Below are 22,103 nucleotides of genomic sequence, written 5' to 3' on the forward strand. Positions count from 1 at the left end.
CTGAAGTCGGCTGTGTCAGAAATTCACATAGCTACTCCTGCTTTCTTTTGATTAGTATTAGCATGGTATATTTCTCTATCCATTTCCTTTTAATCTGTACATGTCTTTATATTTAAAGTGGGTTTCTTGTAGACAGTGTATAGTTGGGTCTTGTTTTTTGATTAACCCTGACAATCTCTGTCTTTTTTTTGTTTTTTTTTGGCTGCATTGGGTCTTCGTTGCTGCACGTGGGCTATCTCTAGTTGCAGTGAACAGGGGCTACTCTTTGCTGCCGTGCGTGGGCTTCTCATTGCGGTGGGAAGATCCAGGAAGATCCCACATGACACGGAGCAACTAAGCTAGTGCGTCACAACTACTGAGCCTGCACTCTAGGGCCCGCATGCCACAACTACTGAGACCATGTGCCACAACTACTGAAGCCCACACACCTAGAGCCTGTGCTCTGCAACAAGAGAAGCCACCGCAATGAGAAGCCTGTGTACCGCACGAAGAGTGGCCCCCGCTCGCCACAACTAGAGAAAGCCCCCGCCCAGCAATGAAAACCCAACGCAGCCAAAATTAATTAATTAATTATTTAAAAAAAGAATTCGCCTGCCAATGTAGGGGAAACGGGTTCAAGCCCTGGTCTGGGAAGATCCCATATGCCACGGAGCAACTAAGTCTGTGCGCCACAGCTACTGAAGCCCGCGTGCTTAGAGCCCGTGCTCCGCAACACGAGAGGCCACCGCAACAAGAAGCCCCCGCACCGTGACAAAGAGTAGCCCCCGCTCAACGCAACTAGAGAAAGCCCACGCGCACAGCAACGAAGACCCAATGCAGCCATAAATAAATAAATAAATAAATGTCCTTCTAAAAAAATAAAAATAAAAAATATATATCTCTTCTGTTCCTTTTGCTCCTTCTTCTCCCGGTATTCCCATTATGTATATGTTACACCTTTTGTTGTTGTCCCACAGTACTTGGAATGTTCTGTTTTTCTTAGTCTTTGTTCTCTTTGCCTTTTGGTTTTTCTGTACCTATCGAACTATCCTCAGGTACAGAGATTCTTTCCTCAGCAGTCCAGTCTACTAATAAGCCCATCAAAGGTATTCTTCATTTCTATTACAGTGTTTTTTATCTCTAGCATTTCTTTTTGATTGTTGTATGATCAGGCCACCCAAGATGGCTGTTCTCTTGCTCTCTGTACATCCCTGTTCAACCAGTCCCTGCCTTACCTACACCCTACTCACATGACTGACCTTCCCTCTTAATCATATAGCCTAATCAGTAAATGTCTGCTACTTGCCCCAGGTTCCAGCAAGGGATTGTTCTAACCTTTAGATCACAATGTCTCCACTATGATAGTTTCACCATCATACTAGTGTTGCCACCATAGAGGGGCAGTGAGGGGCGTGCTGAGGTCAATTCCCTCTATCACCGGTAACCTCGCTCTCCTCTACCCACCCACCCCCATGGTAGTGAATACTGCTGCCTGCCACCTGCTGCACAGAGCAGGGTGTTGCTCCAGGACCTTGCTTCAGGCATGTAAGATCCCCCTATCCACTAAGCCATTGATGTCTCTGTCCTCGATCCTGGGCTCTTTCCTCAGCCTGCAGGCTGGGCAAGTACAGGGCTTGCAGGCCTGTGGGGTGCAGCCCAGTAATTGTTTCTTAGAACATCCATCTCTTTGCTTACATTGCCCATCTGTTCTTGCATGCTATCTACTTTATCCCTTAAAGCCCTTAGCATATGAATCATAGTTGTTTTAAATCCCTAGTATGATAATTACAACATTCTTGCCATGTCTGGTTCTGATTATTTGCTCTATCTCTTCAAATTGTGTTTTTTGCCTTTCGTTATGCAAGCAGAGAGGGTAGGGAGTCCCCAGAGAAAGAGAACCAGGCATGGCTTTCTTGACAGAAGAGAAGCCATTTGGGGCCTAAGCCATTCTGTAATCTAAGCCTGGCCACAGTGCTTGCCCTTGAACAGGTCTGAGTATTTAATGATCTTAAGGGAACAAAAGAATGCAGAAACAAAGGACTGTTATCAGGCAAGAGAAGTAACAATAGCAAAGATCAGGAAAAAAAAAAAAAAAGATAGCAAAGATCAGTGGTAAAAACTCCCCGTTCTGTTTCAGTAGTAAAGATTAACCTGGGGGCTTCCCTGGTGGCACAGTGGTTGAGAGTCTGCCTGCCGATGCAGGGGACACAGGTTCGTGCCCCAGTCCGGGAAGATCCCACATGCCGCGGAGCGGCTGGGCCCGTGAGCCATGGCCACTGAGCCTACGCGTCCGGAGCCTGTGCTCCGCAAAGGGAGAGGCCACAACAGTGAGGGGCCCGCGTAACGCACACACAAAAAAGAAAGATTAGCCTGAAGAGCTCAACCACCACATCAGCTGGAAACTGAGGGGTGATGTTGTTGACCTTTTCTGACCCTCAACTAAAGCTTGGACTCTGTCAGACAGCCCAAGCCCCTCCATGAACATGCAGGGGCCCTTAGCTTAACACTTCCCCAGTTTTGCTGTTTGGGGTGACACTGCTTTGGGAAAGATCCCCAGTGTTCTCCTTACTGTGGCTGCAAGTGAGAAATCCTTCTTCCTCCCTATCTTTGGCCTGGTTGTCTTTTGGCTCGACACCCACCAAAAGGGGAACCCCGTTTTGGGGTAACAGTTTTTTTCTTGATAGCCAGACACAATGTACCAGTAAAAGAAAGTGCTGTAAATAGGCCTTTAGTAATGTGGTGGTGAGGTGTGAGGGGAGGGAAGGCATTCTGTAGTCCTCTGTAGGTCTGTCCTTCAGTCAGCCTATGCCTCTGTACCGTGAATTTCACAAGTGTTTCTCCCCGCTTGTGCGGAGAGGATGGATGGAAGGGGGCTGGAGTTGGGTAATTTCTCTTCTCCCACTTGGAAGGCTAGAGTTGGGTCTCTCCCTACCTGTCAGTTAGGCTCTGACAATACCCCAGCAGCTTAGGCTCTGGCGAACTAGCTTCCCCTCAGGGCAGACTTTGTTAAGAAGGACAGAATGCTCTGGAGTATTTCAAAATGGTTTCTTTTCTCACACCGGTGCGGGAAGGCTGAGGGGATTTTTCTCACACGTTTATGATGGGAGCTCCTGGAGGTACATTTCACAGCATTGTGCAGGCGCCCTGTGACTGGGTCCCCTGGAGTTTTTAACGCTCAGAGCCAACTGCACTGAACCTCCAGCAGTTATCGATTACAGTTCAGGTTTTTGAACCACAGCCCTGGTTTCTGTGTCTTCCTACATTCACCTGTCTTTCCAGTCCGAGGGCAGCAGTTTGCCTGTGTTCTCCCCTGTCTTACAGATCCAAGAAGAATCGTTGGTTTTTCACTCTGTTCAGTTTTTACTTGTTGTTAGGATGGAATGGTGACTTCCAGGCTCAATTATATGTGGAACCAGAAGCGGGAAGGGCTCTCCTTCCGCCCTTCACATTACAAGTCCACCAGGTGAATTCTCCACCGGTCTTAGCTAGAGAGACTTAGGTGAGTCAGGAACTTTACCAAGATACCACATCCTCCAGGTCATCCCAAAGAGTCACTAAAGCCAGAAGCATCACTCCCAGCCCTGCTCCACAGAAAAGGCTGGGAGACAGACAGTTGAGGGGGACCATATGCAAAGAAGAGACACATTTCAAGTTTTCTGAAATGACTTGAGACTCAAGACTCTACAGCATAGTTCAAGCCTTGCCCTGTGGGACAGCATCTGGTTCCCAATGTGATTAGGGGAGAAATGCATAACTGAGTGAAATAGGGAGCCCCAGTCTCCCTGTCTTCCATTCTAAGAGCTTATGCAAATTATGGCTGCTGAGTTAGACTTAAAATAATTACGTTAGTGACACCAAGCTCTAGGTTCCTTTCTTCTTCTGATGCAAAATCTTCCGCCTAGGAGGGGAACTCTTTTACAAACTATTTGGAATCAAAATACAGCTCTGTAACTGCACAAAATACCCACAGTTAGGAAGCTTCTTGTTGCAGTTACCTAGCTGACTACAAAAAAATCGGGCCTGGAGGAGTCCACTGCCGCTCCAGCCTACTCACTGCATCAGCCGTTACCCTCTCGCGGACCCTGTTCTGAGAGGATCTCACCCTAGAAAAGACCAAATACCCACCCTTGATCTCCATAGCCTGTTTTATTTGAGGACCCAGTATGGGGGTGATTACAGTTTGCAGAGCTGTGTGCCATAACAGCCATTAGGGTAACCTTGAATTTCTCTCAGCCATTCTTCCTAAGAACAATTGAAAACATCTTCACAGTAAGAATGTCATCAGGTTTGCCTTCTCACCAACCCCCAAAAGAGGAAATGGGGCAAACCCCTTCCCTTTGCATTAAAAGGAAACATGAGGCCTGGAGACCTCAAGGGCTTATTCAGGGTTCCACCTCCCAGCAGGGCAAAGAGCTATTGAGGGTCCCCACCTTCTGTTTCCAAAATGCTGGAGGACAAAGATGTGACTGTTTCTCTAATTTGTATCATTTTCTCTCTTTCTCATATGGGCATTTCTGGATTGGGGAGTCCCTCCCAGTCTCCTCCATTCCCTCCCCCTCCAGCGCAGAGCAAATAGTATCTCAGTCCGACAAGAGCTCTCACTGCCCTCACGCCCCTTTCTAGCTCGAAGCTCTATTGGGTAGGAGACACCACGTAGGCTGTGGCGATGTACTTCTTGCCATTTCCGTAGGTTGACTTGTCCCAGGTATAGGTCTGGATGGCCAAGGGATGTCCACCCAGGCTTAACTGGCACCTGTGGGGAAAGATCAGCAAATCATAGGGACCTGCTTCACTCCACCTCCGTCCCCAAGCTGGAAGGATGAAGTTCAGCCCGCGCGGAAGGGCTCCACCCTGTCTTAGCCTCTAAGGGAGCTGCCACAGCTCGCTTCAGCGTCTGCCTCTGGCTCCCCACGTGCAGAGGGCCCTCTTAAACTCTGTCTTCTTTTCTGTCTTCTTAGAGAATACTGCTTCTCATCTGTCCTACAGGAATATTCTCAAATCCAACTCTAGAGCTGCGACCTCCAGAAATGAAATGTCCGCTTAGGGTTTCAGAAGTGGTTGGGCCCAGAGTCCTCAAATGTTAGAGAAGATGAGGGCCAGTGGTTTCTAACTGTACTCTCTGGGGCTCCAGCGTTCCCCCAAACAGCCTCAGGGGCCAAACAGAGAGGCTTGCAGCCCCAGGGCAACTCCATTTCTAACTGTTTTGTATATTAAGCTCCTGCATACGATTGCACTTGGAGGAGGGAGGGGATGTGGTTCGGCTGCTGGGGTGAAGGTTGGCAGCTACACGACTGATCTGATCAACTGCTTCACGTTCCAAGACAGAAAACCGAGGCCCAGAACAGTGATTTGTCCAAGCCCTCCTGAGCCACCAGGACTTACACTTTGCCTGGCCTGGCGATGAAGCACAGGGAGTAAAGGGCAAACTCAAACTCGGGGCTGCTGCCGATGAAAGCTGAACCCATTTCCTTGTAGTAGCCGTCCCAGCTGAACTGCAAGGCCAGCACCCTGGGGTAAGAATCCCCCTGCGGAGAGAAGGGCGGTAAAGGGGGTCTGCTGAGTGCCACAGTGCGGAGTCGCACGGAGGGTTGGCTAGGATTTGTCGAGGGCCCGTGGGGGTCTGTGTGAGCTCCCTGGGGAGACTGGATTCTTTAAATCGACAGACGATGCAGTCTTCCCTGCTAGGGTATCTGAGTCCTGCGCACACCCTCTCTCTGGAGCCGCCAGCTCGCATCTCCCAGAAAGGCCACAGTCAGCATCCATGTGCCCGATGCCAGGGGAGCAGGGACATAACCGTTTCCTGTGGCCCTCACATGCGGAAGAGAAGGACAGCTTATTGCCCCCAAATTATTTCCAGGCTCAGGGCAGCAAAGGGTTCTTTTTTTTTATAAAAATATAAGAAGTTTAACTCAGACTAGCCAGACTGAAACTTCAGCTGATACCACATTCTAAGGAAATTCAGGACTTTGGTTTTCCCCTCTAAGGATTCTCCCCTGCCCACACTCTCCCATCCAGAGAGGACGCCCTCTGCCCCCTGCCCCCTGCAGCTCGGGAGCCTTCACTGTTTGGAAGCGTCCTGGCTGGCTAAACCCTCTTTCCAGCAAATAGGGAAGTCCTATTCACGATCCCCGTTAGACTGCCAAGAGGGTCAGGGTGGGAGACAAGTCTGCCTGTTTGGAATTCAGAACGAGGACAGGACGTCTGGGTACTGACGGCGCTTTTCCAGCCCACGGGGTCAGCACTCAGTACTCATGGGCCTGTCACAGATGTGACTGTAATAGTCAACCAGGTCCTCCTTCTCCTGCAGGTAGAAGTGGATCCAGTTATGGAAGCCAGTGACCTTGCCTTTTTTGACTTCACCTGTAATAAACAGATCAAGGTGGGTGACCTGGGCCTCCCCTCCGACCTCTTTCCCCACTCCCGTGCCAAGGCTGTACCCCTTCTCCAGTCTCTTATTCCTAGAATGTCTACCCCAGCTTCCCGGAGTCCCTCACGCCCCTAACTCTCACCTCAGAAAGCTACACACACACACACACACACACACACACACACACACACACACAACTCCCATTTCAGCTGAAGCCCTTGGGAGAGTTCCTTCTCCCCGCTGACCCTGGGCCAATCTTAGATACTCCTCTAGCCATTTCCCTAGGAGCAAGCCAGACTTGGTGGGAGCCTTACGCTGGGGCAATGGGGCCTCCTTAGGAAACAGCTGACCAAGCCCTGGAAGCAGAGGACCATTGAGAGTTAGACAGCCAGGGCCTCAAACACGTCTCTCTTCTTATGTGTGCACCTTGGGAGCCCCGGTGTCTGGGCTTCTTTCTCCCTCTGATACTCCAGAAGAAACTGGCCCTCAAACATGGCCCCTCAGTCCCCTCCCTCTTGGCCAGGGAGCAGACGTGCCCTGCCCTGCGAGCTGGCTCGACTACTGATTCATCAGTGCTGATGCTGCCCTGTGCCTGAGGGAAGCATCTCTCTTCATCCCTCCAACTCTTTCTTCCCAAGCAGAGTAATCCCACCTGAGAAGACATGTTCAAAGCCGCCTGAGCTCCCCTCTTCTTTGCCTCTTGAATACAGCCCAAACCACATGTTTTTCAAGTCGTTGACGAACTCCTGTTCTGTGCTGTAGCGGTCTGGGGAGAGGAACGCAGAGGACTGAGGAGAGGGGAAGGCAGGGCCAGATCCTGGAAAGCAAGGAAGGGCCACCTGCTCCAGCGTGACAAGAGACGGGTGGGTTCCGCCAACATAGTCAGTTGTTCGCTCAGCAGTTATCTATGCCATAGATTCTATGGGGCGCCTGTTCTGTGCCAGGCCCAGACCTAAAGGCTGAGGATTCATCAGGGAATCACAAGGACAAGATTCCTGTCTTTACAGTTTATATTCCAGTGGAGGAGACAGATAATAAACAAACAATAAACGGTATGATTACAGATAAGTGCTATGAAGAAAATAAAGCAGATTATCCCATGATGCCTGGAGGTGGGGTTTGGGTGGGAGCTTTTCTAGAAAGGCCTCTCTGAGAAGGTAGCACTGATCAGAGACCTGAAGGGTAAGGAGTCAGCCGTGCAAAGACCTGGGGGAAAGAGCCTTCCACGTAGAAGGAGCAGCGAGTGCAAAGGCTCCAGGACACCCCGGTGTTTAGAGAGCTGAGGGCCCATGTAGCTGGAGCACAGCCGGCAGGAAGGGAGAGTGGTAGGAGAGGAGGTCTGGGAGGCAGGCAGCTGCCAGCCCATGCAAAGAAGGTTGGAGCTCAGTCAAACCTTAACAATAAGAAAAATAGTTTCGATTTACTGAGTTTGTTCTGTGTACCTGGCACTGTTTGAGTGCTTTCAATCCTCACATAGATTCTTCACGTCAGGTTGTTACCAGGCGTTCCTGGTGGAGGAAATGGAGGTGGGGAGTGGGGAGGTAAAGAGAAGAATCAAATATAACCCCTGGGCTTTGGGCCTGAGCAACTGGATGAAGTATGGGGTCATTTATGAGATGGGGAAGATGAGGAAGCAGCAGGTCTGGAGGAAGAGGCGGGAACCATGAGTTCTCTTTACACTAAGTTCTGAGTAGATGCCAGTTAGACAGGCAGGGAAATGTCAGGGCTGGAGATCTGAATTAGGGAGCTATCAACTATCGACGGTTCACTGCCCAGAATTGTGTGTAGAGGACGCTAAAGAGATACCAGGCATATTCCCTCCTTTCAAGGACTTAAAACACAGTTGGGTGGTCCAGTGGTTAAGAATCCGCCTTCCAGTGCAGGGGATGGGGTTTCGATCCCCGGTCAGGGAACTAAGATCCCATATGCCGATGGGCAGCTACTGAGCCTGCGTGCCACAACTAGAGAGCCCACGCACCGCAACTACTGAGCCCACACGCCACAACTAGAGAGAAGCCCGCGCACCTCAACTAAGAGCCCGCGTGCCGCAACTAAGACCCCACGCAGCCAAAAATAAAAATAAAATACAATAAACAGTTTTTTAAAACCACACAGTTGGAAAACAAGACTAAGAACACACGATATAACAGAGAACGCCTTCACAATCTGAATGGCTACAGCTTACCGGGTGCCAGGCTTTCCACTGAGTGTTTTATATGCATGAATCCCCCAAGACCGCATTGCACAGACAAGGCTCAGTTGGGGTCTGAGGGTCAAACGGCCCAGGAGCACTTGCGTCATTAGCAAGTGAAACCAAGTCTCTCTGGCCCAAGGCTATTTTAGGACACACTCCAAACCCTTGACCTCTGAAGAGACTCTGAAAGCCAGCTGTGAGCTGCAGCAAGTGCAGCTTCATAAATGAGGTGGAATGTGAGCTAGAACTTTAAGGATAAGTGGGATTTGGACAGGGAGAGAGGCGCAGACCGGGTGGGTAGTGGAACAGCCTGGACTAGGGCTCAGTCTCGACCTCCAAGATCCTCTCCTGTGTTTACTACAAGGAGAACACCAGGGGGCAGTGCAGGATCGCGCCCTCTTCACGGGGCTTGCCTGTGTGTCACCGGCTTTACCTAAAAACAGTGTTACTAACTCTTAACGGGGCTACCGGAGGATGGAATGCAACGGCTCCGAGCAGAGGCGATCCCACGGCCAGCAAGGGATGACCAGGACGGAGCCACCCCCAGGCAAGGCCCAGCTGCCCGGAGTTCAGGAAAGGAATCTGGAGGACACCAACAAACACACCGCATGCCAAGAAGTCCTGCGGCCCAAACCTTTTTTGGTCTGATTCACATGTATCTGTATCTGGAGTCTCTCCAACCAGAACCCTTCCCAGTATCACGTCCCCCTCTGAACCTTTGTTGATTTTCTGTTGCTGTGTCCCCAGCAAAAATGTGGAATGGGCCGGCCTCCTTCCTGGACTTAGTGCCCGATGAGGGAGCGGGGGCAGGGACCCTACGTGCCTGCAAATCGGTGCTGAGTCCGGGATCAACTCAGGTGGCAGAGGAGTGCCCTGGGGGCTGAGCGGGAGCTGGGTGACTCACGGCCTGCGGAGAACCCTGAGACCGAAGCAGCAAGTGGGGGGCAAACCAGGCTGCTAAGATTAGGTCAAAAGATGGGCTGACTTCGAAGCCGGACAGAGGATTTTTCAGCTCCTGCTTGGGTCTGTGGTCTCTTCTAGGCCCCTCTCTGTCCCCTCCCAGAGGTCCACTGGCCTCCACCTAGTCCCCACCTGCTCTCTTAACCTGCCCGCCGTGGAGCCCCCAGGGGTGCCTGGCCCGCTGTGGGCACACCGCACCCTCAGCAGGGCCTCCCTCTCTCTCGGGGCCTGGGGGAGGCCTCACGGCGTCACTCACTCTGCTGGTGGAGGAAGCCGTAGAGTTCCTTCATGACGGCCGTCTTCATAACCTCGCTGAGGAAGGTGTCCTGCTCAGCCAGCTGCTGGGCTGTGAAGTGCTCCCCGCGGCCCACGGCCCGCTGGTAGTTGTCGAGGAGGTTGATGAAGGCGGCGTAGGTCGGCTTGGAGAAGAGCTTCTCATTGACATACGTGAAGAGCCTGGGGCAGGTAGAGGGAGGCCCAGTGAGAGGCCTGCACGCGGAGCAGAAACCCCTCCAGAACTTCCAGGTGCAGGGGCGGGCATGAGAGGGTTGGGTTCTGAGGCAGAGTGGGGACTTCACATACTCTTGGGGACAACGCATGAGGTCCCTCTTTTCTTCCACTTCATCTCTTGGAAGGTCAGTTCTATTCTCAGCCCAGCCAGTCCCAGAAACCCTCCCAAATGGATCCCCACAGGTCCTCAGATGGCTTTATCTGTCTCTGGAGACCTATTTTTTCCCTCTCCCTTTGGTCCTGCCTGCCTTGAGGAGAAAAGAGCTGAGGCACCAAAGCGAGCAAAGCTGGGGGAGAGACTGCAGGAAGAGGCCTGAAGGGAACTCACGGCTCTGGGCAGCGGTCTACTTGGTCTCTGGCCTCCGAGGGCGAGATGCACTTTTGGCGATTGAGAACAATGTCTTCCTCCTGGGCTTTGTTGGTATCTGCCCTATAGATCTTCTCAGAGATGCTCTGCGTTTCCCCCTTCGTTATGGCATCGCTGGTGTGGGAGAAACCCTCTGGGAGGAATTGGGGGAGGGGTGTTTCAGAGCCCGAGGGAGGCCAGGGGGCAAGCAGCTGTCTGTGTGCATCCCCTCCTGGGCACCTTCCAGAAGCCCGCAGCGGGGGAGAGGGGCTGCAGTCAGGCGCCCTCGTGATTGTAGGGCAGGGGCCTAGCGGCCTAAAGGATCCTTAAGTTCAGCACATGGCCTTGCCCACAGAATGTCCATGAAATAGCCACACTGCCCCCTGCCCCTAGGAAATTTCTCGTACTTTGGCACGCATCAGAATTGCCTGGAGGGCTTGCGAAAACAGAGTGGTGGGCCCCTCCTCCAGAGTTTCTGATTCAATGGGTCCAGGGTGAGCCCTAGAGTTTCCATTTCTAATAAATTCCCAGATGATGCTCATGGTACTGGTCCAGGGACCACACCCGGAGAGCTATTGCTCTAGAGAGTTCCTCTGCCTCTGGGGCTATGCTAAAGGGAGCAGGAGACTGACCACGGCCACACAGGCTCTCGAAATCCTCGCAGCAGTTTCCAAACTTTGGGCAGCGGGCGTTGCAGTGGCATAGGTGGTGCTTGTCGAAGGCTTCCAGGCAGCGGCCCCGGCAGGAGTTGGGTGCCGAGTACAAGTCTGAGAGGACAGAGGGGAGGTGTGTCCTGGGCTGACCTCTAGGGGTCGCTCCCCGCAGCGGCCAGGCCGTGCCCACTGCATGAACCCCACCCCACCCCGTGCCCCGTGCCCCGCCCCCCAGCCTTGCTTTCCTGATGCTTCCTATTAAAGAACTCCAGGGAAGGAAAACAAACAAGCCTAATTGGTGCACACCCTTCACAGTCAGGAAGTCCTTTCTGGTGCCGAACTCTACTTTCTGGCCTGTTGTTTTTATAATCTTCCCTCTCTAAAAATAAAATCTCTTCCCCTTCCCTGTCCCTCTCAGCAGGCCTCGGACTCTTTCCTGCCTACCCCCCAGGTCACTGAGGCCCTGGGGCTTCCTCCCTCCCAGACCCCAGGAGTCCAGCGAGCTGCTCTCACCACCTCTAGGTGCTGGATTAGGGGTCCCATCTGGCTTTGGCCTGGGCCTGTGGCCACTCACGTGGCTGCCCCCCCCCATCCTCTCACGTCCCTCATCTTTATCCCGAAGGCCCCCCTCTGGGGAGGCAGACTCACCGCTAGCCCGGGGCCCCCTCCATCTCTTCTTCCAGCTCCAGGAATGGCTCAGGCTCGTTGAGGTCCTCATCAGCTGTAGGTCAGAGAAGTAAAGTCACCAAACCTCCCCAAGGGGCCCCTCTTTATCACTGATTCTCAGTCCTCCTGGCTTCGGGGACAAGCATGTGCAGTGGAAGAAAATACAAAACAGGGGCAAGGGTACGTTGAGCAAGTACCAGGTGAAGGAGGAGAAAATCTGAAAGTGTAAGACAGGGGGATTGAAAACTGTTCACAGAAGTGAAACAACATCCCCAGGCGACAACCCTCCTCGCCATTCACCCTTCTGGTACCCAGTGTGCTCATCTGTAGAAAAGGGAGGTGGTGGGCAGGAGGTGGTCTCTTCCGGGCTGAAAACTCTGAGGTTGGGATGACTTTTATTTAATGTAAATTGATAGGTGGATAGGCTTGAACTCTCCAAATGACAAGACCCTCACTTAGGAACATCGCTTACCTGTAATAACTCCCAGAGTCAAGGGTGAACTCCTCCCAGGCCTCATGGAATAAGAACTGTTTCCTGAGATACCAGATTCCCTTCTTTCTTCGCAATTACACTTGGCAATGGCCACAAAGGCTGCATTTGGGAATCTTTAGGCGCATTCAGAAAAGCACATTCCTATTGCTGGCCCATTCCCTTGCCTGCGAGCTGAGTAACTGCAACCTTGGCTCTGGGCAGAGAAGGGTGGAGCGGGGCTGGGGAGGAAGACGAGGGAATGAATGTTGCTGGGGACTCTGAGCTCCTATCTCATCACGGAGGGGAATAAATTCTACCCCTACACCACTCCCCCCAAAACCCAACACTATTACAAAGTGCTTCAGAATCTGTCAGCGCGGTCACCAGATAGTATCTTGTTCTTACCATCAGAACCGTGGGGCAGGTTATTCATTCAGTCAACAAACATCTCCTGATCACTTGCTTTCTGCCAGGCTGTGTTTTAAGTGCTGACAGTCCACAGGGTTCTTAACTCAGCCACCGTTTATGCTAAATAGACCTTTGTGAGCTGATCTAGAGCCTCAATCGCCATTGATGATATTTTTTCTGTGGGAAAAGGATTCTGAATTGCACATCAGAGACGGTGATGAAACGGCTGCTAGGCTGAGTATCGTCTCTATCTTGAAATGCCAGCCTGATTGTCCGAGGTGCACAGGCCTCCCTGTGTCTGCTACATGGGGCACAGGGCAGCAGAAAGGGGTCGGCTCGTAGAAAACAAACTTATGGTTGCTGAGGGGGAAGGGGAGAAGGGATAAATTGGGAGATTGGGATTGACATATACAACTACTATATATAAAATAGATAACTAATAAGAGCCTACTGTATAGCACAGGGAACTCTACTCAGTACTCTGTAATGACCTATAGGGGAATAGAATCTAAAAAAGAGCGGATGTATGTATATGTATAACTGATTCACTTTACTGCACAGCAGAAACCAACACAACATTGTAAATCAACTATACTCCAATAAAAATTAATTTTTTAAAATTAATTCTCTGATTCTGGCACTGAGCTCTGGGCCTGGGTTTCCCTGCCTGGGCCTGATGAGCAGAGCTGCTAGTATGTGTGGTGTTTTTTGTGTAAATTGATTTAGCATTCTTTTGGGTGGAAGTAACTCTGAGGGCACATTGCTGGGCCAGCAGAAACCACTCTTGGGCAAATTAGGAAAAGGTACGCCTTTCTCAGCAGACACAGCTCTTCACCAAGACACATGGCTTAGCGAGAAGGATACAAATTCAACTTTGGTCCAACTCACCTTCTCAACCAGGGGCCCTTGTGCAGTGCGCAACCTGCACAACCATATGCAGTGGTCTTGCTGGCCATTACCTACCATGGGACACACGGTTTGACACACGGTTAGCAAGGCTTCATGTCACAAAGCAGAAGACCATTTATCTGGGAGTCTAAAATATTGGAAGCATCCAAACAAGGGAATTATTCAAAGCGAGTTTTTCAAATTTTAAACTGTGTAGTTGGAGTAGCAGAAGAACAACTGGCTTTTGAGGGCGATGCATGTCCCATTTAACCTCTGGCCTGGGAATGACAGGTCAGAGATGTGCAACCACTCAGTCCACTCGCGATAGGAAGAGTGGTATGAATTGTCAGTTACTGATGCCATGCGGTCTTCCTGGTGGCATGCAAGTTGGGAAAGTTCACTACCACTTTTTTACTTTTGAAAATGATAATTGGTAATGTAATGCATGCTAAAATGATATTTTCATTCTTTTGCTTTTTTGGGGAATTACTTAAATTTTCCAGATATTATTAATCCTGGTAGTTCAGACAGATATTCCAGGTAAACGACATCTACTTTATTTTAAGTTGGGGTTTTATGTTGGAGACATCCTAGAATACCCAGGACAAGTGGTGGCCATTACAGCGAGATGCGCATGACTCCATTTGGCCTACGGGCAGTAAAGGTCACAAACTTAGCTCTATGGGGATCCTACTCTCCTCATCAAGGCACCCTCTGCAGAAGGGTTCACAGACAGGGGCAGGAGCCCCACCTGGCAGGGAAGGTCATTGCTAGCTGCCGGGGAGAGGTACGTGCACAGCCTCCCATACACAACATAAGCCTCGTCCCCACCACCCACCACCTGCCACCCACTGACTAATAATAGAGACCAGGATCACAGAGTCAGGTGCCAATCGGGGCTAGACCTGTAACACAAATGAGTCAAGAAGCAGGAAGGCAGTAGAAAGAGGTGGGGACGGTGACAAACCTGGGAACGATGCCCTGCCTGAAACTGGCTGCCACTAGCAGCTCCAGCCAATTGTTGCCATGTTGAGATGCAGGCTCAGTGTCGCCAGAGCCTCCAGTTTTTCAAAAGAAGCCTTCATTTCTATGTGAACTTTTCCAACTTTAAAAAATTCAGACAGACCGAAGAAAGAGGTATGTGGGCTGGGCATGGCCCAGAGGCCACCATTCACCTGTCACATAGAGGCTGGTGAGTCACCTTCGCTCCAGTGATCCCACCTGCCTTCTCCCCTCTGACCTCTGTCTCTCATCCTGTGTCCCTTTGATGTCTTCTGCTTCTCTGTTCTTCCCTCCCCTTCGTTTGGTCTCCTCTGCACCCTCTTCCCCCCCTGTGTCACGTCTTTCTGTCTCTTCTAGTTTGGGTTAGTTTAGCTCAGGGTGGGGAATGAGGTGGGTTTGGGTGAGAATTGGACTTTGGAATAAGTTCTGTTATGTAACCACAGACCACATCCCTTACTCCAGCCAAATGGCTTGCAGAAGCCAGCTTTTGGTCACAAGGGGCATAAGACAAGAAATTTTGAAAGACATGGTACAAACCCACCAGCACTCCTAAAATAACAAGCCCGCCACAGCAAAGACAGTGGAGGGGGTAGCTGGCTGGGCGCTCTTTCCTTTCACTCTGGGCTTTAAGGGTGATAACAGAGCCTTTGTTTCCATTTGAGGTTCCTGAGGTTTGGATTTAGTGGGTACTGGGTTTAGGGTCAGGCTGTGGGTTACGGAGAATGTCAAGATCAGAGTCAGAGTCACAGTTAACACTGGAATTTGTATGAATGAAGAAACTGAAACCTAACTGGGGCCCGGATTGGGGTGGGTTAGGTTTAGATTAAGAGCTAAAGTTAGGATTTGGGCTTGAGTTAATTATTGGTAAAATAACAATTTTGTGTTGCTGTTCGGGTAAGGAAAGGGAATAGGTTGAAAACTGCAGGGTTGAGGAATGTGTCAAGACTAGGAGAGGAGAAATAATCCCAATTTTGCCTTAGCTTAGATTTGGGGTTTGGTCCTGGTTGTGATTCCACACAGGTGTAGCATCGAAATTTAGCCTGGATTGGGGTGGAGGTGGAGAAGAGAGATATGGGTTTAGTCACTGGTTTGCATTCTGGGATTAGGGTTTATACTGTGCTAATGAGGGTGGCACAGCAGAGAGACAAAGAACCCGGACTCTGGCACCAAACCGCTCGAGGCCAGGATTCTGGTTCTTCTGCTTTCTAGCTATGTGATCTTGGGCAAGTCATTTGACCTTCTTTGCCTCAGTTTCCTTCTCTGTAAAAGTGTGATAATAATGGAGCCCATCTCACAGTCTATTCATAAGAATTAAATGAGTTCATTTTTGTAAAGCACTTAGGACACCGCATGACACACAGTAGCGCCACTTAGATGTTAGATAAATAAACAGTCAGTATTTCATGCCCATCTTCCAGGTGGCAAGTGTCCAGACTGGCTGGAGCAGTCTTCCCTGTCTACCTACTCAATCTAGCTGACTCCCTCCCTGGGTTTCAACTGGGCCATCGCTCGGGCTGGGGTGTCAGCACGTTTATGTTGCTGACAGTTTCTAGCTGACATCTCCGCTCTGAGTCTGTGTTCTTTACATCAAAGAGGCGTCAAGATGAACCCAGGTCCTGAGGCAACTTCACACTGTGTAAAGGGCTTCCAGTGTGGCCAGAAAGGCAGATCCAGTGGATTGTCCCTAAAAGAGACCAGGCCCAAGGCCACTTGTCCCTCCAAGCCTAGGGGAACTCCCCCTGAATCTTAAATGATGCTCCCTTGGTGGAACCCAAATGCAAAGACCTTAAGGTGAAGTTTTCAGCCCAGTAGGAAGGCTGTGTCAGCTGCCTGCTCAGTCAGCCTGGCAGTACACCCAGAATCCAAAGGGAGAGAATTCAGACAAATCAGGGCAACGCTCTTAATGGGCCAGATCAGCAGAGTCCAAGGAAGGAATTCACCCCATTCCAGCAGCTGGCACCAGTCGAGAAGGGCTGCAAGTCAATAGTCAGCTCTGTAGAGCTCAAGAGGACGCCGCCCCACTGGCCCTGGCTGAGTGGACTTTTTCATCTCTGTTCAAGAACTTTGTCCCCAGTAGGAACCCCAGGCCAGGGATCCTTCACACTTCCCTGTACACCTCACCGTGTGCTTCAAGAGGACCTAGGGACTTGAGGGGGGAGGTTAGGAGGGGGAGGGACTTCTCCTCATACGTACCTCCCCGGGCTGCTCTGGGGACACTCAGGTGAGTGTCAGAGTGTCACCCTGACTACTCACTCCAGCGATCCCACCCGGTACCTCCCGTTCATACAAACACTCTGTGTGCACCTCGCTCGCTAGCCAGGCGCCTGAATCGCCGCTCCAGTAATCCTCTGCCCCATCTCTCTGACTCTCTTTCTGTCTTACCCCATTTTGGCCTTTCTTCTCCTGGACAGAGGTACCCTCTCCAGTCCCCGGGAAGAGCTTGTCACCAGCCCCCATCCCTACACGAAATGCTAAATTTCTCCGTACACTCCAACACTTCAGTATGCCTGAACACCCAGTCCCTAACCACACTGCCCACCAAGAAACTTGGTCCCAAACCTGGGTGTCCCTATATGCCAGCCCTCAGCCCCTCTGATGGTTGGGGACTCCTACATCTGTGCTTCTCTGGGGGTCTCAGAGGCTGTTTCCGTGGACACCTAGCCAACCAGGTAGATTCACTTCCAGGACCAGATTCCTGCTTCAATTCACTTGAAACAACCAGGGACCTAAGACTGGCTCCCGTGCTATTCATACTCTTGCATCTAAGTTCTGAGATGTTGGCATAGGACAGACAAGAACCGAGCCTCTTCCTCCCACTTCAGGAAAGAAGGAGGCATCACCCACTGGACCCTCTCTTCCCCATCAGTCCCACAGCAGGATCAGACCACCAGCCCCAGGAGCAAGGGCTCCATCTGCCCTTCCGAAGCCACCTTGGCCTCTGCCCTCAGGGATGTCCCCCAAGGATCAAATGTCTCCTCTCCTGAGACTGGAATGCCTCAACCCCACACCACTCCTTCACAGTAAGCTAGAGGCTCTCGCACCCTCCCTCACTCCCTACCGAGAGCTCTGCGCCACCCCGGGCCCAGCTCTCTGCCATGTGTGCTGGAGAGGGGGTACACGATCCCATCCAGCGTGGGAGGCCTGGGAATGGCTTTCCCCTGCAAACGTTTTCCCTTTAGGAATCCTGTTAGGGGTCTCCTTATCCACAACCTGACTGGAAATGATTCCAAGAGTAAATTTTATGTTTATATAAATTATTTTATATAAATAAATACTTGTTATATTACTAGAATTAATATGTTCTAAATATACTTATAAATATTATAAATGATTTTATATGTATTCATCTTTATAATCATAACCAAAGACCCAGTTTATTGAGATCTCACTCCATGTAGGGGCTTCTTGTATATTATGTTATTTCACCCTTACGACAGTCCTAGGTAGGAAAAACCTGAGTGGGATTCTTTCTCCTTGGGCTGAGGATTCCCCCCACATCCCTCAGCCCAGCCCCCTCCCTTGGCACTCTCCCTACTCACCCAGTAACCACTAATTAACACATCAGCGTCCGCATCTGCAGCTGCTGAACAGGAACATGTTCCCATCCTTAGCCACGGGTCCTGTCCCTGCATCGCTAGTACCTGGGGGCCAGGACCCTTCTCTGCTTTAGGTCCTCTAACACGGGACAAGACTGATTCCTCTGACCACATGACCTGCCTCCTGGTCAGGGGCTCTTCCAGTTTCCCCGGAGCCTGCCCTCCTCCTAAGCCTTTACCCAGGGAAAGGTCCCACGCAGACAGCTCACCTACCCCCAGGTAGCAGAGGAAGTGACCAAGGGCGACCAGGCCACTCAAAGCCAGTCGGCCACAGCCCAGCTTTACGCTATACAGTGGCCCCAGAAAACAAAACCTTGGTGAGAGCAAAAGTCAGGCTGGACTAAGGGATGCTTGGGGTTCATCTTCCAAGTCGTCGAGAAGGGGCTTCCATGACATCGGTCCATCAGCTCTGCAGCTCCCTTCATACAACCCAATCCACTCCAGAGGCAACTCCTGCCTCAGACCAGGCTTGGTCTAAGGTGTCCATGGCTTTAGGACAGAGCTGGCTCCCTCTCTTCTCACTACCCTCACACTCTCCCAAGTCCCCCAACTCTCGGCAGGACTCCTGCCATCCCCACCGGTAGTGACTTACCAGCCCAGGCCAGGCCGCAGAGCACGGCCACTATCAGGGGAACACAGGCCTTCATGGTGTCCGGTTGGAGGCCAAAAGGCGATTGGCCGTTGGACTCTCACTAGAGTCAACGTGAATATCACAGCTCCCAAATGAGCCTTGCTGCCCAGGCTGATCCTTTTAAAGACATCAGGGGGAAGGACGTGGAGAGTGGGTTAGCCCAACAGCCGTTTGAAGCCCGAGGCAAGGGAACTAAGCAGGCAGGCAACGCCAGATGTTTAGAACAAGGAATGCTAGCTGTTTGTAGCTAGAAAATAGGTCATGCAAGCAGGCCCAGCAACTTGGGTCTAGTGTGGGGGGGAGCACTCATGAGCTCATCTTTGGGTGATGCCTTTCAAACATCCACCCACCTGCAGGCCAGGGTCTTGACCCTCCAAGGGCCTCAACTGGCTCCATATTTGAATTCCAGGTGCTCAGCATGAGGAACATAGTAAGAGGGTCATTATGTGTTAGACAAACAGGAAGTGCTTCAACAAGCTTTGGGGTTCCAGAAGGAGCGATCTAGGAGGCACAGGTCAGAAACAAGTGCTGTTCTTGCTACATCAAGCCACACGTAGCCACATCACCCTTGAAATGTCACGCAAATGGGCCTTTACCTCTTACTGAGTCAGCATCTCAGGTTTTACCTCTTTCAGGTTCTCCCAGGCTCCAGGTTGATGACGCCTCTTAAAGGCAGCCAAAGGACCATCATTTCTCTCCTCTCTTCATCCCTCTTACACTCCTCTCCCCCAGGGACCCCTCCCCAGAGAGAGACAAGGTTCTCAGGGCTCCCATCTTCCCAGGTCTGGGAGCAGAGATGCAGCAACGTAGGGCTGCCAAGTTTTCCCTCCTAATAAAGGTAAAATCTTCTAAGTAAAATGCCCTTTCCGGAAAGAGCACTGCACGGAGATTCTCAGGCCTCTCAAAAAGGAAGTCTCATAGAAAAAGGCAAAACTGGTGAACAATTGAGACCACGCTGCAGTAATATTTCCTGGGGTGGAGTCGGGGTGAGCACATCCTCCATCCTTCTTTAACAGTGGAACTTTCTTCCTCTCTCCCGTCTTCAGTTTTCCCATCTTTGAAACGATGGGGTTGGAGCTAATGATCCCTTCCAAGTTCTCAGATTTTAATTTTCAGGCCCCCCAGGGTGCACAGCTGCAAGGTGGGGCAGTCCCCACCTTGCAAGGGACTCACACCACCAGCACAATTGCCTCGCCATTTTCTCCAGGAAGGAAGCCCGCTTAAACGGAGAAGGAGCCCTTTGTTTGCATAAGTGTCATTTGCACAACCGGAAAGCAGAGGTTGAGCCACTGCCAGCCAGAATCCTCACCCTCCCTGGACTGGGAGCATGGGGACATATCCTGGACCCCACGTAGTTTAGGGAATAAAGGAGAGTGTCCCTGGCCGGGCAGAAAGCAATGGTGCCTCAGAGTTTGGGATTGGAAAGTCTGTCCCTTCCAGGGTGGGACCCTGGGTGAGGCCAAACCTATCAGAGTGGGAGTGGGGTCTGGCCAGGGTTGCCCTGATGTCCAGCTGAACCGACTGTGGGATGGAGTTTCAAGGGTGGGAGCGCTTCCCTCCATCAGGGGAGTTTTAGGTCAGGAGCAAGGCTGGGAGCTGGGGAGACAGTTGAAACTGACCCCATAGAGCCAGATGGGCCATCTGAGGACCGAAGTGTCCTGGATAGGGTCCTCCAACAAGAACCAGAAGGTTGACCTTCACCACGACCGCCAGCACTGACTGAACACGTACCACGTGTCACCCACAAAGAGCTTCCTACGTGCTATCCCGTCCACGCTCGCTGCAACCCTTTATAGGTACTATCGTTACCCTCATTTTACAGGTGAGGAAACTGAGACACAGAAAGGTTGCCTCAAACAGCAACCTTCAAAACACATCAACAACCACTTAATTATGTCTGGGTTGCTATGCAAAGTGGTCTGGAGTCAGATGCATCGGAATTAAAGGGACCTCCGTGGTCACCTGGTTCCACTTCTCATATGATGTTGCAATGCCCTAACAACACTACATCGTCACTCTGCCTCCACGGGAGGCCCTCTGGTGTTGAGGGATCACGGGGCTGCTCATCCCCCCTTCCCAGATCAGATTCCCAAACCCCAAACTCCGAGACCTGCTGACATGGACAAAAGTCGACAGGACAGTAGGAAAAATCCATTTGGCCAATATTAGGAGCACACATCCACACGTTCATGCAAAGACGCCTCATAAACTTCGATGCGCACACGTATGTACACAGAGACAGACACGGTGAATTGTATTTCAGACAGCTTTCTTTTCCTGGGCAGACAATGCTGTTGCTCTTTTTCCAAGTTCTCCCCCAGTGAGGTCCCCCTGTCAGCTTTCCACCCTTGATGAAAAGCTCTACTTCCCAAGGAGCCACCGTGGGGGCCAGCCAGCAAGGTGGGAATCCCAGGAGGCTGGGGCCCTGAGACCCGGGCAGGGAGAAATTGGCAACAGGTTCTTGTGGATAGTATCCCCACAATGAGGACACCAACGGAGGCGGCCGCTCCACGGGAGGAAGGGAGGGGAGGCTGCAGCTATGGCCTCCGCCAAGGTTTGGAGGGTGGAGAGGGTGCAGCTGCCTGGGCAAGAGTCTAGGAGGCTGTCAGCCGTCAGTGGTGTGAGGAGTGGGGATTCCAGCAGCAAATAGTTACTGGTGCTGTCTTTGTGGCTGGGGCTATGCTGACGCTGGACTGGCAGGGTTCAGGCTGGGCTAGAAAACTGTTCTTGGAACCCACCGGTTTCTGGTGGGATAGAGGACAGAGAAGCCCCAGCGTTAGGCTGCTGTTTGAAGTAGATCACACTCATCTCTGGGCTTCCAAGAGGGTCAGGGGTCTGTGAGGACCAACAGGCTATGGGAGAGCCCCAGGGGGCTACTAAAGGAGACGTATGCCCAGACCAGCCTAGACCACCACCCTTGACCTCTCTGAAACCAAGGCCAAGTCACTTCTGCACACGACCAGAGACTGGAAGGGCCCTGCAGCTGGTCCAGCACAGGTGAGGCCTGGAGTCACTTACCAAGGGGACCCTGGCACCTGAAGATGCTGGATCTCCAGGCTCCATCCCACCGTGACCTGGGAGTACCCCAGGATGGCAGCCCACATCTGATCACGTGTGAGCCACGTCAGTCTGTAGTCTCCTCTTGTTGAGCGTGTCTTAGCACGGCTCCATGTGTGGTTTTCTCCCACACTGGTTTGTGTGCTGTGTACCACGATTTGGTTCCCAAGCTTTTTTTTTTTTTAAGTTTGTGGGCATCCTTGACATTCAGCATCACACTCACCGCCAACCCTAGGCATGTTAGTCAGACGTGCCGCCTGCCCCGTTCATCACAGTGTACTATGATGTACCCAGGCGGTACTTCTGGTTGTGCCGGCCATGCCCCATGCTGGCCCTCTGCCTGAAGGGCCCTCCCCAAACACATCAGCTGTCCA

At 51.6% G+C, this 22,103-nt stretch overlaps 1 protein-coding gene across 1 annotated transcript; it reads right to left on the minus strand.

Moving 5' to 3' along the window:
- Positions 1 to 4,106: 4,106 nt before the first annotated feature.
- Positions 4,107 to 18,776, minus strand: ENDOU (endonuclease, poly(U) specific). The gene is made up of 9 exons (XM_049694080.1): positions 18,634 to 18,776; positions 11,668 to 11,730; positions 10,989 to 11,132; positions 10,339 to 10,510; positions 9,757 to 9,956; positions 6,999 to 7,112; positions 6,231 to 6,339; positions 5,362 to 5,502; positions 4,107 to 4,732 (listed from the first exon to the last, which is right to left on the minus strand). The coding sequence occupies exons 1-9, from the start codon at positions 18,686 to 18,688 to the stop codon at positions 4,612 to 4,614; spliced, it is 1,119 nt and encodes a 372-aa protein (XP_049550037.1). The 5' UTR covers positions 18,689 to 18,776; the 3' UTR covers positions 4,107 to 4,611.
- Between the last annotated feature and the right edge of the window lie 3,327 nt (positions 18,777 to 22,103).

The sequence above is a fragment of the Orcinus orca genome, chromosome 11, assembly GCF_937001465.1.
Source record: "Orcinus orca chromosome 11, mOrcOrc1.1, whole genome shotgun sequence".
Lineage (NCBI taxonomy): Eukaryota > Metazoa > Chordata > Mammalia > Artiodactyla > Delphinidae > Orcinus > Orcinus orca.

Bases quoted from the DNA above. Each gene is read 5' to 3' on its own strand.
- ENDOU (XM_049694080.1), bottom strand. From the start codon at position 18,688: ATGAAGGCCTGTGTTCCCCTGATAGTGGCCGTGCTCTGCGGCCTGGCC. The intron at 10,511-10,988 runs GTCAGTCTCCTG...AATTCCTCCCAG, and splicing joins CGAGAGCCTGTGTGGCCGTG to AGGGTTTCTCCCACACCAGC. The intron at 6,340-6,998 runs GTGGGATTACTC...TGTTTATTACAG, and splicing joins CTTTGAACATGTCTTCTCAG to GTGAAGTCAAAAAAGGCAAG.